The 16,458-nt window shown below is 36.3% G+C and overlaps 1 protein-coding gene and 2 pseudogenes across 1 annotated transcript; all 3 read left to right on the top strand.

The window, feature by feature from the left end:
• Positions 1-2,107: 2,107 nt before the first annotated feature.
• Positions 2,108-3,824, top strand: LOC131662343 (probable cytokinin riboside 5'-monophosphate phosphoribohydrolase LOGL3). Its single transcript, XM_058932104.1, has 4 exons — positions 2,108-2,412; positions 2,492-2,620; positions 2,781-2,965; positions 3,287-3,824. Exons 1-4 carry the CDS (start codon positions 2,188-2,190, stop codon positions 3,672-3,674), a joined length of 927 nt encoding a protein of 308 aa, XP_058788087.1. The 5' UTR covers positions 2,108-2,187; the 3' UTR covers positions 3,675-3,824.
• A 133-nt stretch (positions 3,825-3,957) lies between these two features.
• On the top strand, positions 3,958-8,654 carry LOC131662340 (disease resistance protein RPM1-like; annotated as a pseudogene).
• Positions 8,655-8,840: 186 nt separating this feature from the next.
• On the top strand, positions 8,841-15,864 carry LOC131662342 (disease resistance protein RPM1-like; annotated as a pseudogene).
• Positions 15,865-16,458: the final 594 nt, after the last annotated feature.

The raw sequence follows: 16,458 nt of genomic DNA, 5'->3' as shown, positions 1-16,458 counted from the left end.
AATATACGATGCCCCCTGCCATTAGGGCGAGATTCGGTTTTGCCCCCTAAAGTTTTTTTGATCCACCCCTTATAAAAACAAAACATCAATTTTACCATACCGTATTACCACATATGCTGACTGTGTAGTTAACTAAGGCACATGTGGTATTTTTTTGGTGTTGTCTGGGTAATAAATAGAGACACACCACATCAATTTTAATTCCTTTCTTTCATTTTCATATTTCACGTAACTTTCTCTTTCTCCTTTCTTTTCTCACTCGTCTTTCTCCAACAACAACAACATTCATAACAACAACAAAACCCAAAGATTGCAACATTATTCAAACCCCATGAACCCTAAATTCCCAGCAAAAAACCCTAATCGAACATAAGTCCCTTACGATTTCGAAGGGAAGTTTGTTGCTGGAATTCGTGTCTAAGATCCAAGACTACAGAACTCAATCGATTCTTCTTCTACTCCTTCTTTTGCTTTCAATTTTTCGTCTCATTTTTTGGTCCCTGGAATTAGTCTAGGTTTTAGTTTATATAGGAGTCGATTAGAACTTCAATTAGGAAATTTTTGATGAGTTTGTTTTTATGAAATCAAATTGAAGATTTGAGTTACGAAATTAGAGATTTGAGTTTGTTCATGATTCATATTCGTTTTTGAGATTTGATTTAGTTTAGAAAATTTTGTATTGACTTAAAGTTGCAAATCTGTAATTTATTTCATTGAAGATTCAATTAAGAATTTGATCTTCAATTTATAAAGTTAGGGATTCGATTTGATTCTAAAGTTCTTTGTGATTTATTTATTTGGTTTGATTATATGTACAAATCCTTTTCTTTTCAAATAGAAATCGTTTCTTGCCATATATGTTCTTTGTTTATTTGATTTGACTCAAAAGGATTTCATGAATCTGAGATTTTGTGAGTTTTTAGATGAATTAGGATTTGTGGTGGGGTGAAAGTAGGGATGGCAATTTGGCCCATCCCCAATGGGTACCCACAAAAAACCCCATATCGGGTAGGGTAAATACCCATAAAAATGGGTATGGGCACGGGCACGGGTAATTACCCATTAAAATATGCGGGTATGGGTGCGGGCACGGGTACCTTACTACCCAACCCGCCCCATACCCACACTACATATTTCTATAATGTCATTTATATTATTATATAAAAATGCATGATTTTAAATTTTTTCAAAAATATATCGCTATTAAATCATTACACATTTTAATTAAAGTGTTTATTTGTTTCTTAACTCAACAATAACATACCTAATTTTTTTAATATTGTTAGAAAGACTTAAATTATATGATATTTTGTAATTAAACGATTTAATTTTACTATAATGCGGGTAAACGGGTACGGGTATGGGCATTGAGGTACCCACAGGGTACGGGTACGGGCATGAATATTGATACCCACGCAGGTTTGGGCTCGGGTACGGGGATTTTTTTAAACTGCGGGTATGGGGACGGGTACTATAGTACCCTGCCCAAACCCTGCCCATTGCCATCCCTAGGTGAAAGATGCGCAGCGGCCACTGTTGGTTAGGGATGAGAAAGAGTCCCAAAACAATACCTAGTTGACTTAAGTCAATAATTTTTAGCAAACAAAATTTTAATTAATATAAAAATATTAATGATATTTATAAATAATAACATTAATGGTTAAACCACTACTAATTTAGTTATTTAGTTATGATAATAATGAAAACATAATTAGCTTGACTAATTATAGTTGCCACAGTCCACTGATGAATAATAGAATATAAATGACTAATAATATGCCACATGTCTCTATTTATTACTAGTCAGCACAAAAAAAAATATCACACATGCTTTAGTTAATTACACAGTCAACATATGTGATAATAAGGTGCGATAAAGTTGATGTTTTGGTTTTATAAAGGGCGGATAAAAAAAAACAACCGAATCTCACCCTAATGACATGGGGAATCATATATTTAACACTTAAATGATTAAAGTGACATGGGGGCATCATGTATTTAACATATTGAAAATAATTAAAAATTAAAATTGAAATATATTGATTTTTATAAAGAATATTTTATTAAGAAATGATTCATATTTTGATTGTGTTTGCATAAGAAGTCATAAACCTTGTTAGTGCCTTATAATTAATTGTAAAGGAACATTGGTGTGAGCCTTTCGAGAATCTCAATTCTCAATTGTCAATGATGGGATTCTCGTTTGCAGTTTCATTTGGTTCCGATATTGTGCTGCTCACAAGAACCACTCACCAAACCAGATTAATCAACTTCACAGCAACACACCACAACAACAACAACAAAACCCTTGCTTTCAACTTCTCTAACCATAATAAACCCACTCCTTACACACCAATTTTCGCATCAAAGCATGAATCCATTCAATTTGATGAGAGGAAGAGCCCAAATGAGGTAACACTAACACACCTAGCTTCATATTATTTATATTCATATTCATTACTCTCAGTATTTGTTTTTTTATATATTACAGGTTAAAGAAGAGATCAAACAATGTTATCAACTCATAAACAGATTAGGAAGAGGAGTTGTGTATCTGGGTTCTTCTAGAATGGACTCCACCCATTCGCATTATCTACAAGCACAAGAATTAGCTAAAGAGGCAAGTCAATATTCGACTTTGTTAACTAAATCATGATAATTAAGAAAATTGATATTAGTAATAAATTAAATTTATTGATAATTGAGAAAATGGAAAAGTTCTTTTCTAGAAGATAATCAGATATGCTTACTTTTTTTTCTCTATACATGTTTGTTTGCAGATAGCAAGTCTTTTGGAATGCACTACATGGTCGGGGGCTGGACCGGGACTAATGGATGCTGTTACTCAAGGTGCTATGCAGGCAGGGAAACCTGTTGGTGGATTCAAGATAGGAAGAGAAGCCGGGGAATGGACAGCATCCAACTTTCATCCGTACTTACCATCCGAAAACTACCTTACCTGCAGGTGATCCACTACCCTTGCTTAGTAGCTTCTTCATATAGAATATGGATCCTCTCCTATTTGAAGAGAACAAATTACGTTGTTTCCTTTAGGACCCATGAACCCGACGTCCCGACCCAATCATTATTAGATTTTTTTAATAGTAAATACTATGAGTTGAGTACTCAACTCGAATCAAAGAAACTTTTTTGGATCAAGCATCGGGTTTGGCCAAACCTGACTTGACCGCTCTAGACTTAGGATCATATCTATATTACATTAAAATAGGAGATGATCCAAAATAAATATGACTGCTAATAACTTCCTAGACTGTTTTAAGTTCAGGTTTTTCTCTGCAAGGAAGCACGGGCTGGTCGATGCTGTCGTGAGGAACAATTCATTTGATAAAACTGCTGTTATTGCCCTTCCTGGTGGGATTGGTACTCTAGACGAGATGTTCGAGATGCTGGCATTAATTCAACTAGAACGAATTGGATCAAAGCACCCTGTTCCCTTCCTGTTGATGAACTACGATTCGTTTTATTCAAAACTTCTGGACTTTTTAGATGTTTGTGAGAATTGGGGAACTGTCTCTAAAGGAGAGGTTGCATCATTGTGGAAGGTTTGTAATAGCAACTCAGAAGCTTTGACTTACCTTGCAGATTTCTACCGCATTTCTTCCGGTGATACAAGTCAGAAGAATGAAACTAAATTGCATAGTACACATGATTAGTCCCTTGATAAGAATTTTGCTTTTATTTTCCCCTTGAATAATACTAAGTAATTATTATGTCTCAACTAAGCTTGAAAGTTGAAAGGACAATGTCCGAAAAATCTAATGAGTGTATCTTATTTGTTAAAAAAATATGAGGTTTTTCCTCTAGCAATTGTGGCTATCGCTGGTCTTTTATCTATCAGGAAAGAGATTCACTTCAATGGGAAAGGTTTACTGAAAACTTAGAGTTGGACCATAATCCAAGTTTAATTGTTGTAACAAAGATTTAGGCTTTAATTTTCATGATTTATTTTACAATCTCAAACAAGGCTTCTTATACTTTGGAATATATCTTGAAGACTATGTAGCACCATGAGAAGACGCAAACCTCGTTAGTTAGTGCCTACTTCTAGTAAAGTAACCTTGGTCTGACCCTTTTGAGAATCTCAATTCTCAATGATGGGATTCTCGTTTGGTTTCAATATTGTGCTAGGAAGAATCACTCATCAAACCAGATTAATCAACTACACAACACATCACAACAATAAAGCCACTCACAGACCAGTTTTTGTATCAAAGCAAGCATCGATTCAATTTGATGACAGGAAAAGCCCAAATCAGGTAACAGTAACAAACCCAGATTCATATGATTTATATTCAGTAACCTAAAACACATTTATACAATGCTTCATATTGATTATACATTTAATAGCTCTAGCAACTTTTGAATTTATAAAAATGAAAAAAACAAGTTCAGTTAGCATCTATGACTTATATATTAATAATAAAAATACAATTTATGTGAAGATAAGTGTTCCAAAGTGCGGAGAAAAACAAAGCTTCATGAGGTAAAGTGTACAAACATGAATTTGTAGATGATGTTTGTTTGTCTAATAATATGGAGCCAAAACCAAAATCATGGATGATATTCAAAGCTACTTTCTTTTTTAGTTCTGAACGAATTTTAGAAAATTCCGAAACTTTTTCCTCTCTGAATTCTGAACTGGTTAAAAAACTATTCAAAATTCTGCATCACTAGATCTGTTCTGCAACAAGATTCAAGGACGGTGGTTATAAGTATAACATTTCAACTTCATTTCCGATAAGTTTTGGTACTTGTCTATTTTTTTCTGTTTCTCTTTTTTCTTGTATATATTTCTGATTTATAAAATAAAAGGAGTATGTAGTAGATGACTACTTGTGATTTTAACATGTTAATGATTAGATCAGTTTATGTTGATGCAAGCTGACTTATTTTTTGTATCAGGGGCCAATTAAACCACACTTACACATACTATTAAAATTAAAAGGCCTTGGCATATGCTTTCAGTTGTTGCTGTTCTGACAATCAAAATGCGCAACTTAATTTATGAAGAAGGTTGCACATAACAAATACTCCTATTATTTTAAAATGCATAGTTTTCAACATTAGTTGTTTGAATATAATGTGAATGGAAGGGAATTTAGTTCAAAAATAAAATTACTTTGTTACTTCATGCTGTAAGTTTCCTTATTCCTTTCTTCATGATAGAAATTGCCTTATTACCTTGCTACTTCATGATAGAATTTTCCTTGTTCCTTTCTTTCTGATAGAAATTGCCTTATTCCTTGTTACTTCATGATAGAATTTGCCTTATTTTTTTCTTCATGATAGAAGTTACTTTATTCCCTTGTTATTTCATAATACAAGTTACCTTATTCCCTTGTTATATCATAATATAAATTGCGCAAACAAGGTCTCAAGCAAAACAAACCGTGTTGTCTTCAAATAACAAAAATAATCAGAGTTTAGCTCAAATGGCGGAAATGGCAGTGTCTTTAGCTGTTGACCAACTACTTCCACTGTTACGGGAAGAAGCCAATTTGTTGAGGGGTATTCACAAGGAGTTTGCAGACATTAAAGATGAACTGGAAAGTATTCAAGCATTCCTTAAGGATGCTGATAAAAGAGCCGCAACAACTAAAGGGGGCAACACTAGTGAAGGAGCCAAAATATGGGTGAAGCAGGTTAGGGAAGTAGCTTTTCGCATTGAAGATGTCATTGATGATTATATGATCCAGGTGGGACAACAGCCTCCTCATCCTGGATGTGTAGCTTTGTTCCATAAGCTCAAAAGTATGATCCCTCGTCGTCGAATAGCGTCTGAGATTCAAGACGTTAAGTCATATATTCGTGGGATGAAGGAAAGAAGTGAAAAATATGGCTTCCAACGTTCTTTAGAACAAAGATCAAGCAGTTCCAGAGAAGGCCGGAATTCCAAATGGCACGACCCTCGAGTGGCGGCTCTTTACATTGAAGAATCTGAAGTTGTGGGCTTTGAAGCGCCAAGGAAAAGATTGATTGAATGGATGGTTAAGGGAAGGGAAGAGCGCACGGTAGTTTCTGTGGTAGGAATGGGAGGGCAAGGAAAAACCACTCTTGCCAAGAAAGTTTTTGATAGCAAGGATGTCGTCAGACACTTCAATTGTCGTGTATGGATCACAGTCTCTCAATCATATAATGTTGAAGAGTTGTTGAGGGACATGCTGACAAAGTTTTTCAAAGAAAAAGGAGCCAATCCTCCTCAGAATATTTCTCGAATGGATCGAGGATCATTGACTGATGAAGTGAGAAACTACTTGCAGCAAAAGAGGTACGTCGTCGTGTTTGATGATGTTTGGAGTGTACATTTTTGGGATGATATTGAATTTGCTGTAATTGATAATAAAAATGGAAGTAAGGTATTAATCACAACTAGGAACCTAGATGTTGTGGTGTCTTGTAAAAAATCTTCTTTCAGTCAGGTGCTTAAGTTGGAACCTTTAACTCAAGAACAATCTTTGGAGTTGTTCAATAAGAAGGCATTTAAATTTGACTGTGACGGGCGTTGCCCGAAAGAGCTCATTGGTATAGCCAATGACATTGTTCAAAAATGCAAGGGCTTACCTCTAGCAATTGTTGCCATTGGTGGTCTTTTGTCTACAAAAGAGAAAACTGGATTTGAGTGGCATAGATTTAGAGAAAACTTAAGTTTAGAGCTAAGTAAAGATACTCATTTAATAGGGATAAAGGAAATTCTTGGTTTAAGCTATGATGATTTGCCCTATTATCTCAAGTCATGCTTGTTGTATTTTGTAATATATCCAGAAGGTTATTTAGTTAGATCAAAGAGAGTGATTCAACAATGGATAGCTGAAGGGTTTGTAAAGGAGGAAAGGGGGAAGACTTTGGAAGAAGTAGCTGAAGGATATTTAACGAGTTAATCCATAGAAGCTTGGTGCAAGTATCTTCGCATAGAATTGATGGTAAAGTTAAAAGTTGTGGTGTTCATGATCTAATACGCGAGATGATCCTTGAAAAAAATGAGGTTTTAAATTTTTGCAAGCATATTAATGATGATGGACAATCAACCTTAGACGGAATAACTCGACGCTTATTAGTAACAACTGAATTAACAACCACCAATTTTTATGATTTAATTCCGAATACTGAAAGGTCGCATGTTCGGTCATTATTTATTTTTGGAAATAATGCATCAACTTTCTTATTGTTTGGGAGCATCCCTACAAAATTCAGGTTGTTGAAGGTTCTTGATTATGAATGCGTTCGATTATTGCATGTTCCTAATGATGTTGGAAGTTTGATCCATTTGAAGTATTTAAGTTTCAATTATATTAGAGATGGTAAAATCCCAAAATCCATCGGAATGCTCCAGAACCTAGAGACCTTAGAAGTAAGAGATACAGATACCCTTCAGTTGCCAAAAGAGATTAGCAAGCTTAGAAAGCTAAGACATCATATCGGCACTAATATTTCTTTGACTGAACTAAAGAATGGTATCGGAGAGATGACATCCTTACAAACGCTACGCAATGTTGATTTAGATATGGATGGAGCAGCAGAGGTAATTAAACAGTTAAGAAAGCTGAAACAGATCAGGGATTTGGGGTTGATTAATGTTCATGGAGAAGATGGAAGCATTATATCTTCTTCAATCAATGAAATGCAACACTTGGAGAAACTATTTGTTGCATCATATAAGAATATTCATGAACTCGATGATTTGCATTTGAATTCCACATCAACTATGCTTCGAAAACTTACATTATCTGGGAGCTTACAGAAGTTGCCAGAGTGGATTCCAGAGCTTCAAAACCTTGTTGTGTTGAGGTTGATGTATTCATTCTTAACTAATGATCCAATGCAATCCCTAAAAAGTTTGCAGCAATTGTTGATCCTCTCTATAAAAGAATTTGCATATGAAGGTTCATGTTTGCATTTTGAAGATGGAGGTTTTCAGAAACTAAGGGAACTGTATGTTGAAACTTCAAATAAATTGAGAGATATTATTATTGACCAAGGAGCACTTCCTTCTCTGAAAAAGCTTCGGTTATACGGACTCTTCAGTATGAAGAATATACCCACAGGAATCCAAAACCTAGAGAAGGTTGAAGATCTCTATATTCAGTATACTGGAGTTGAGCATTTGGAGGACATTTCTACCGAGGATTGGAATTGGATCTTCAAGCATGTGCCTACTGTAGATATTGCTACCCCTAGTGGATTTACTACTCTAAATCTAAGGAGGTAGAAGTAATACTTTATCATAATGGGAAAAAAGGTGTGATTTTTCTTCCTAAAACTTATTTTTTGGTATTCGTACTTATTGTTTTCCACAAGTATGAGAATAATTATTTTTCAGTCATCCAAATACAAGCTTAATTTTCTTCTGTTATATGATCCTCAAGGGCTATTTTCTCAGTGTATAGTGATAATTTGCTGTGGTTTGGTAGGTACTGGGTTTCAACTTAAAATGCAATGGCAATTCAGATTCTCCGAAGAGACTTTTTCTGTAATACTTTGGGATTTTCGTTCCTCAGTAAAAATTATAGGTTTTGTTTGCTGTTCTTTAGTAAAACTGGTGAACGAATTCTCTAAATTAAGGATTGGCTTAATATTTTTCTTTTTATTTAATATTTGACTTGTTTGTAATTGTAATTGTTGCGTTCTAGCATTTTAATACATTATTTTTCTTTTGATTTTTCTGTTGATCCATAACAGAAGAAAGTGTCTCTGATTTCTTTACTGTCTTCTAATTTGAGCTTTTTTTTTTTTGGGAAAAACTTTTTAAAATGTTAAAATTTTATCAACAAAGTTATTCAAAAACATATTAACTTAATAGAAGATACTAAAACTGATAAGCTTGTGATAACAAAAAATAAATTAGTTCGAAAATATATTTTTGTAGAAGCCTTAATAAATAAAAAAACATCAGTACAAAAAATGGATTAGTTCATTTAGATTTTTTTTTTTTTTATAAAAATATCTGTTATGTGATTATAGACGCATATTGGCCCACACGCCTGAAAGACAATACACAGTTTTGTGATTGACTTATACTTTAGTGGAAAATTGACATCAGGCAACTTCCTTAGTAGGTAGCAGGCAACTTTTCCCTTCATGATAATAATACAAACAATGTAGTCTTCTTCATTTCACAAAACAACAATATTCACAACATTCATTCAAATGGCTGAAATTGCTGTATCTTTTGCTATTGACCATCTGCTTCCACTGTTAAGGGAAGAGGCAAATCCGCTGAGAGGTATTCACAAGGACTTTTCCTTAAAGATGCTGATAAAAGAGCTGCAGCTGATAGGGACAACACAAGTGAAGGAGTCAAAACTTGGGTGAAGCAGCTTAGGAAAGCTGCTTTTCGCATTGAAGATATCATTGATGACTATTTGATCCATGCAGGTCAGCAGCCTCGTGATCCTGGATGTGTAGATTTACTCCATAAACTTAAAACTATTCTCTCTCGTTGTCGAATAGCATCTGATATTCAAGACATTAAGTCATCTGTTCGTGGGATCAAGGAAAGGAGTGAAAGATATGGCTTCCAACGTTCTCTTGAACAAGGATCAAGCAGTTCTAGAAGATGTCGGATTGCCAAATGGCACGATCCTCGAGTGGCTGCTCTTTACATTGAGGAAGATGATGTTGTGGGTTTTGAAACACAAAAAGACATGCTAATTCATTGGTTGGTAAAAGGAAAGGAAGATCGCATTGTCATCTCTGTGGTGGGAATGGGAGGGCAAGGTAAAACCACTCTAGCCAAGAAAGTTCTAGACAACAAGGATGTCATTGGACATTTTGATTATCGGGTAAGGATCACAGTGTCTCAATCATATAATGTTGAAGGGTTGTTGAGGGACATGTTGCTAAATGTTAAGATTAGTATTTAGATATTTATTTAAATAAAATTAGGTATTGCAGAATATTAGTATGTGTCAGCTTATTGTTAGCTATTTTATTGCTTCAGTCAATATCAGTTCCTAGATTTTAGGAAGGAATAAACTGCTCTACATGTAATGGGCAGTTAGGGAGAAATCGTGTGATATTGTGTAAGCCTATTTATTGGCCTTTTCTTATTCAATCAAGTAAGTTTTCCACCATTTGATTCTAACATCTGGTATCAAGAGCAGAAAATTTCACAAGAAACAGAGAGAGAAAGCAGATGGCGTCTGAAGGCAGCGATCGTTTTAATCTACCATCAATTCCTAAATTTGATGGTGATTATGATCACTGGAGCATGCTCATGGAGAACCTTCTCCGTTCGAAGGAGTATTGGATTGTGGTGACCAAAGGCCTCGTTCAACCCTCTGCAGGAGAAGCGCCGACGGCTGCACAGAGAAAGACGGCGGAAGAGATGCAGTTGAAGGACCTGAAAGCCAAGAATTACTTGTTTCAATCTATTGACAAGTCAATTCTGAAGACGATACCAAAGAAGGAAACATCAAAGCAAATCTGGGATTCAATGATGAAATACCAGGGCAATGTTCGAGTTCAGCGAGCTCAACTCAATCGATTGCGCAGAGAGTTTGAGATCCTTGCCATGAAACAAGGAGAATCAATCAATGATTACTTCGGTAGGGTAATGGTGATTGCAAACGATATGAGGAATTGCGGGGAAGATATGACTGATGTCAAGGTCGTCGAGAAGATTTTGAGAACCCTCACTGAAAAGTGGAATTATATTGTGTGTTCCATTGAGGAAGCCAAAGATATGGACGAGCTTACCGTTGATGAGCTGCAAAGCTCCCTTCTTGTGCACGAGCAAAAATTCAAGAAGGAAGTAGATGAAGATCAAGCACTCGCGGTGGCATACGGTGAGAACTATGGTGGAAGAGGACGAGGCAGCCGAGGAGCTTTTAGAGGAGGAAGGGGCAGAGGAGGCAGAGGCCGACAAACTTATAGCAAGGCAACCATTGAATGTTATAAGTGCCGTCAGTTAGGTCACTTTCAATATGAGTGTCCAAATATGGCTAAGCAAGCAAACTACACCGAAATTGAAGAAACCGAGGAGATGTTGCTCATGGCTTATCATGAATCATCTGGGCAAAGCAAAACTGATGTGTGGTTTCTAGATTCAGGATGTAGCAATCACATGTGTGGAGACCCGTCATTATTTAATCAGTTGGAAGATGGATTTCAAAGAACGGTGCGGCTGGGGAATCATATGCAGTTAAATGTGGTGGGTAAAGGTAGTGTCAGGCTATACTTTGGAGGCATTAGTCATATTGTTCAGGATGTCTTCTATGTTCCAGAACTAAAGAATAATCTTATTAGCCTTGGACAGCTGCAAGAAAAAGGATTAACAGTGGTGATGAAGGATAATAAATGTTGCATTTATCACTCAACAAAAGGCCTCATCCTTCAGAGCAACATGACCTCCAACCGTATGTTTGCTGTGCTCTCTGATAAGCACTCTGACAAAGACTCAAAAGAAGTCTGTCTGCAGTCCACAACACAAGATTCGGTACAGCTTTGGCATCGGAGATTTGGTCATCTCGGTTACACGGGATTGCGAATGTTGAAGGACAAAGAGATGGTGAAAGGGATGCCGTGTCTTCTTGGATCTGATTCCATCTGCACAGATTGTTTGAAAGGAAAACAACATAGAGAATATATTCCAAAAAAAGGTATATGGCGTGCCTCAACTAAGTTGGAATTAATCCATGCTGACATCTGCGGACCCGTTTCCCCGGCTTCAAATGGCCAAAAGAGGTATTTACTTTGTTTCATTGATGACTTTAGTAGGAAAGCATGGGTCTATTTCCTTGCATATAAAGCTGATGCATTTGCAACCTTTAAGCAATTTAAGAGTAGTGTTGAAAAGGAGTCTAGTTTGTCTATTAAGTGCTTAAGAACAGATCGGGGAGGAGAATTTAGATCAAGTGCTTTCAATGATTATTGTAAAGATAATGGAATCAAGAGACAACTAACCACAGCTTACACGCCGCAACAAAACGGAGTAGCCGAGAGGAAGAACAGAACAGTGATGAACATGGTAAGAAGTATGATGGTTGATGTTCCTAAGAGTTTTTGGCCTGAAGCTGCGAGTTGGGCGTTCTATGTGCTTAACAGAAGTCCCACTTCTTCTGTGAAGGACATGACACCTATGGAAGCTTGGAGTGGGATAAAGCCGTCTGTAGAACATTTTAGGGTGTTTGGTTGTATAGGACATGTACATGTGCCTGACGCCAAACGCATTAAACTAGAGAATAAGAGCAGAAGTTGTGTATTGTTTGGGGTTAGTTCAGAATCAAAAGGATACAGGTTATTCGATCCCATAAGCAAGAAAATTATTGTTAGTCGGGATGTTGTGTTTGAAGAAGAGAGAAAGTGGAGCTGGGATAAGAGTTATGATAGCTTGATAAGTCTTGATCTGGACTGGGGAGATGACAAAAATGAAGGAGAAGTTGAGACGCAAGATGTTACTATAGAAACTGTCCCTGAAGAAGATAAAGCAAGCATAGATGAAGAGGGAAGTGATACAGAAAACACTAGGGCAGTAGCTGCGACATCTCTTGAAGCCTCAAATACAAGGGAAGGAGATTGCGTCAGAAGGACAAGTCGTATCAGAAGAAGACCAGTGTGGATGAGCGACTATAATGTCAATAAAGAAGCTGAAATTACCGTCAATGATGAAGCTCAAACTGCTGAAGCAAGTCAAGATCACAATGCACATTTAGCCTTATTCATAGAATGTGATCCTGTTTGCTATGAAGAAGCGGCTAACAGTCAAGAATGGAGAAATGCTATGAATTCAGAAATTCAATCCATTGAGAAAATGGAACTTGGTTTCTCACTAATCTACCAGAGGGAGCCAAGAGTATATGAGTCAAATGGGTTTATAAGACTAAATTGAATCAATATGGAGAAGTTGAAAAGTACAAAGCTCGGCTAGTTGCAAAAGGATATGCACAGGAACATGGAATTGATTATGAGGAGGTATATGCACCAGTCAATCGGATGGATACCGTGAGGATGATTTTAGCATTGGCAGCTCAGAAAAGTTGGATAATCTATCAGCTAGACGTAAAGTCAGCTTTCCTCCAAGGAGAACTCTCCGAAGAAGTGTACGTGGACCAGCCAAAAGGATATGAAATCAAGGGTGCAGAAAGAAAAGTCTACAAGCTTCATAAGGCGTTGTATGGATTGAATCAGGCACCACGTGCATGGTTCAGCAGGATAGATACTTACTTTCAGAAGATGGGATTTGTAAAGGATGTTAGCGAGCAAACACTCTTCACAAAATTCAACACACAAGGTAAATGCCTAATTATTAGCTTGTATGTTGATGATTTGATCTACACTGGTAATGATCAAACTATGATGAACGAGTTTATAGAATCCATGATGAAAGAGTTCGAAATGACTGACTTGGGAAGAATGAAATACTTCCTTGGAATTGAGGTGCTGCAGCTTGATAATGGGATTTTTATTTGTCAAAGAAAGTATGTGAAAGAGTTGCTAACAAAATTCAGAATGGAGGAAAGCAACTCTGTCTTAAATCCTATTGTCCCAGGGTCTAAAATTCACAAAGATGAAGAAGGTGTGAAGGTAAATATCACACTCTATAAGCAGCTTGTGGGAAGCATGATGTACGTGACAGCCACTCGGCCAGATGTAATGTATGCTGTTAGTCTGATTAGCAGATACATGTCTATGCCAACTGAACTTCACTTTGCAGCGGCCAAAAGAATTTTAAGGTATTTGCAAGGGACCATTGAATATGGGCTCTTTTACAGGAGAGGGGGAAACAGAGAGCTAGTTGGATTCACTGACAGTGATTACGCTGGATGTGTGGAGGATAGGAAAAGTACATCAGGGTATACCTTCATTCTCAGTGATGCAGCAGTGGCATGGTCCTCCAAGAAACAACCAATTGTTACTCTAAGTACAACTGAAGCAGAATTTGTGGCGGCAGCAGCTTGCTCTTGTCAATTAATATGGATGAAAAGGGTGTTGGGAAAAATTGGCTACGAAGGAAGCAACAACCCTGTTATTTTCTGTGATAACAACTCAACAATCAAGCTATCAAAAAATCCGGTAATGCACGGCAAAAGCAAACACATCGATGTAAGATTCCACTTCCTACGTGAGCTGGTGAATGAAGGAGCTGTTCAGTTAAGGTTTTGTAGCACGCAGCAGCAGGTTGCAGATATATTTACCAAACCACTCAGCACAAGAACCTTCCAGGGACTCAGAAAGAAGCTAGGAGTATGTGATGCACCAAAGTTAAACTGAATTGGACAATTCAGTTTAGGAGGAGATGTTAAAATTAGTATTTAGATATTTATTTAAATAAAATTAGGTATTGCAGAATATTAGTATGTGTCAGCTTATTGTTAGCTATTTTATTGCTTCAGTCAATATCAGTTCCTAGATTTTAGGAAGGAATAAACTGCTCTACATGTAATGGGCAGTTAGGGAGAGATCGTGTGATATTGTGTAAGCCTATTTATTGGCCTTTTCTTATTCAATCAAGTAAGTTTTCCAGCATTTGATTCTAACAGTTATACAAACAAAATGGAAGAGATCATCCTAAGGATTTATTTCAAATGGATCGAGGGTCATTAACCGATGAAGTGAGAAAAAACTTGCAGCAAAAGAGGTACATTGTTGTGTTTGATGATGTTTGGAATGTATATTTTTGGGATGATATTGAATTTGCCGTAATTGATGATAAAAATGAAAGTAAGATATTGATAACAACAAGGAATCTGGATGTTGTAGCGTCTTGTAAAAGATCTTCTTTGGTTGAAGTTCTTGAGTTGCAATATTTAACGCAAGAACAATCTTTGGAGATTTGACTATGGTGGGTGTTGTCCAAAAGAGTTTATTGATATAGTTAATGAAATTGTTGAAAAATGCAAAGGGTTACCACTAGCAATTGTAGCCATCGGTGGTCTTTTGTCTACAAGAGAGAAAAACATGTTTGAGTGGCAGAGATTCAAAGAAAATTTAAGTTTAGAGCTAAAGAAAGATACACATTTAATTGGGATAGAACAAATTTTAGGTTTAAGTTACAATGATTTGCCTTACTATCTCAAGTCATGCTTGTTATATTCTGGAATATATCCAGAAGATTACCAAGTTAAATCAAAGAGAGTGATTTGACAATGGATAGCTGAAGGGTTTGTCAAGGAGGAAAGGGGAAAGACTTTGGAAGAAGTGGCAGAAGGATATTTAACAGAATTGATCCACAGAAACTTGGTCCAAGCATCTTCAATTAGAATTGATGGTAAAGCTAAAGCCTGTCGTGTTCATGATCTAATACGTGATATGATACTTGAAAAATTTGAGGATTTAAATTTTTGCAAGCATATTAGTGATGAAGAACCGTCATCCTTAAGTAGCATAATTCGGCGCTTATCAATAACAACCACTTTTGATGGAAGCATTCTATCCTCCTCAATCAATGAAATGCATCACTTGAAGAAACTGTCTGTTTTATCAAGTAGTACCGGTAATGACTTTGGTGTCATTGTTTTATATTTGATTTCGATACCAACTATGCTTCGCAAACTTACACTACGTGGGAGGCTACAGAAGTTGCCAGAATGGATGTTAGAGCTTCAAAATCTTGTTGAGTTGAAGTTGATGTACTCCCGTTTCACTGAAGATCCAATTAAATCTCTAAAAAGTTTGCAAAACTTGTTGATCCTCTCTATAGACATTGCTTTTTGTGTAGGGTTTCAGTTGCATTTTGAAGATGGATGGTTTCTGAAACTAAAGGAACTGAGTGTTGGATATGTGGATGAAATGAGAGATATTATCATCAACAAAGGAGCACTGCCTTCTCTTAAAAAGCTCGAGTTACTAGTACTGCGCGGACTGAAAAATATACCTTCTGGCATCGAACACTAGACACAGTTTGAATAAACAACTGAATCAAGCGCATAATTGCTTATGTTAGTAGAGCTCAAATTAGTTAATTCAATTAGGCCTCTAAATTGTTAGCTATATTCAGTTTTAGTGCACTTGATTACAGTTTTATTTAAACAATGGTTTTTGATGTCTTTGAAACTGCAATGCAACCACAATTGAATCTGCATTGGCCGCAATCGACTATTATAAGTATAATCAAGTTTTAAAGTTCTATCAACACAAGGACTCACATAGCTCAAATGAAGTTGCATATACATATAAAAAGTTTCTCAACACAACAAAAGAATAAAATTCCAAATTAAATTATTTTTTTCTAAATAACTTCATTTCCCACAATAATATGACCTTAGTGCCACCTTGGCTCAATCCAACTACAATTCAGTGGCTCTCTTACATTCTCAAAATTCACCACTTCATCTTCAAAGGTGTGGTAATTTTTTGTTTCTAATGAGTAAAACACAATACTTCTGCCATAGAATCTCGGAAAATATATTTTGTTTTCCATTCCTGCAATTTCCGCCACTGCAGAAAATGACGTATTTCCAACAAAAAGCATGTGATTTCCCAAACTTTCAACTTTGGTCC

This window comes from Vicia villosa, linkage group LG3 (genome assembly GCF_029867415.1).
Source record: "Vicia villosa cultivar HV-30 ecotype Madison, WI linkage group LG3, Vvil1.0, whole genome shotgun sequence".
NCBI lineage: Eukaryota > Viridiplantae > Streptophyta > Magnoliopsida > Fabales > Fabaceae > Vicia > Vicia villosa.
This window is presented reverse-complemented; position numbering and strand designations above follow the sequence as displayed.

What these genes read in the sequence shown, in the direction of transcription:
- LOC131662343 (XM_058932104.1), top strand. Translation starts at nt 2,188, where the DNA reads ATGATGGGATTCTCGTTTGCAGTTTCATTTGGTTCCGATATTGTGCTG. An exon ending in CACAAGAATTAGCTAAAGAG is followed by an intron (nt 2,621 to 2,780) that starts GCAAGTCAATAT and finishes GTTTGTTTGCAG; the next exon opens with ATAGCAAGTCTTTTGGAATG. An exon ending in GAAAACTACCTTACCTGCAG is followed by an intron (nt 2,966 to 3,286) that starts GTGATCCACTAC and finishes TTTTAAGTTCAG; the next exon opens with GTTTTTCTCTGCAAGGAAGC.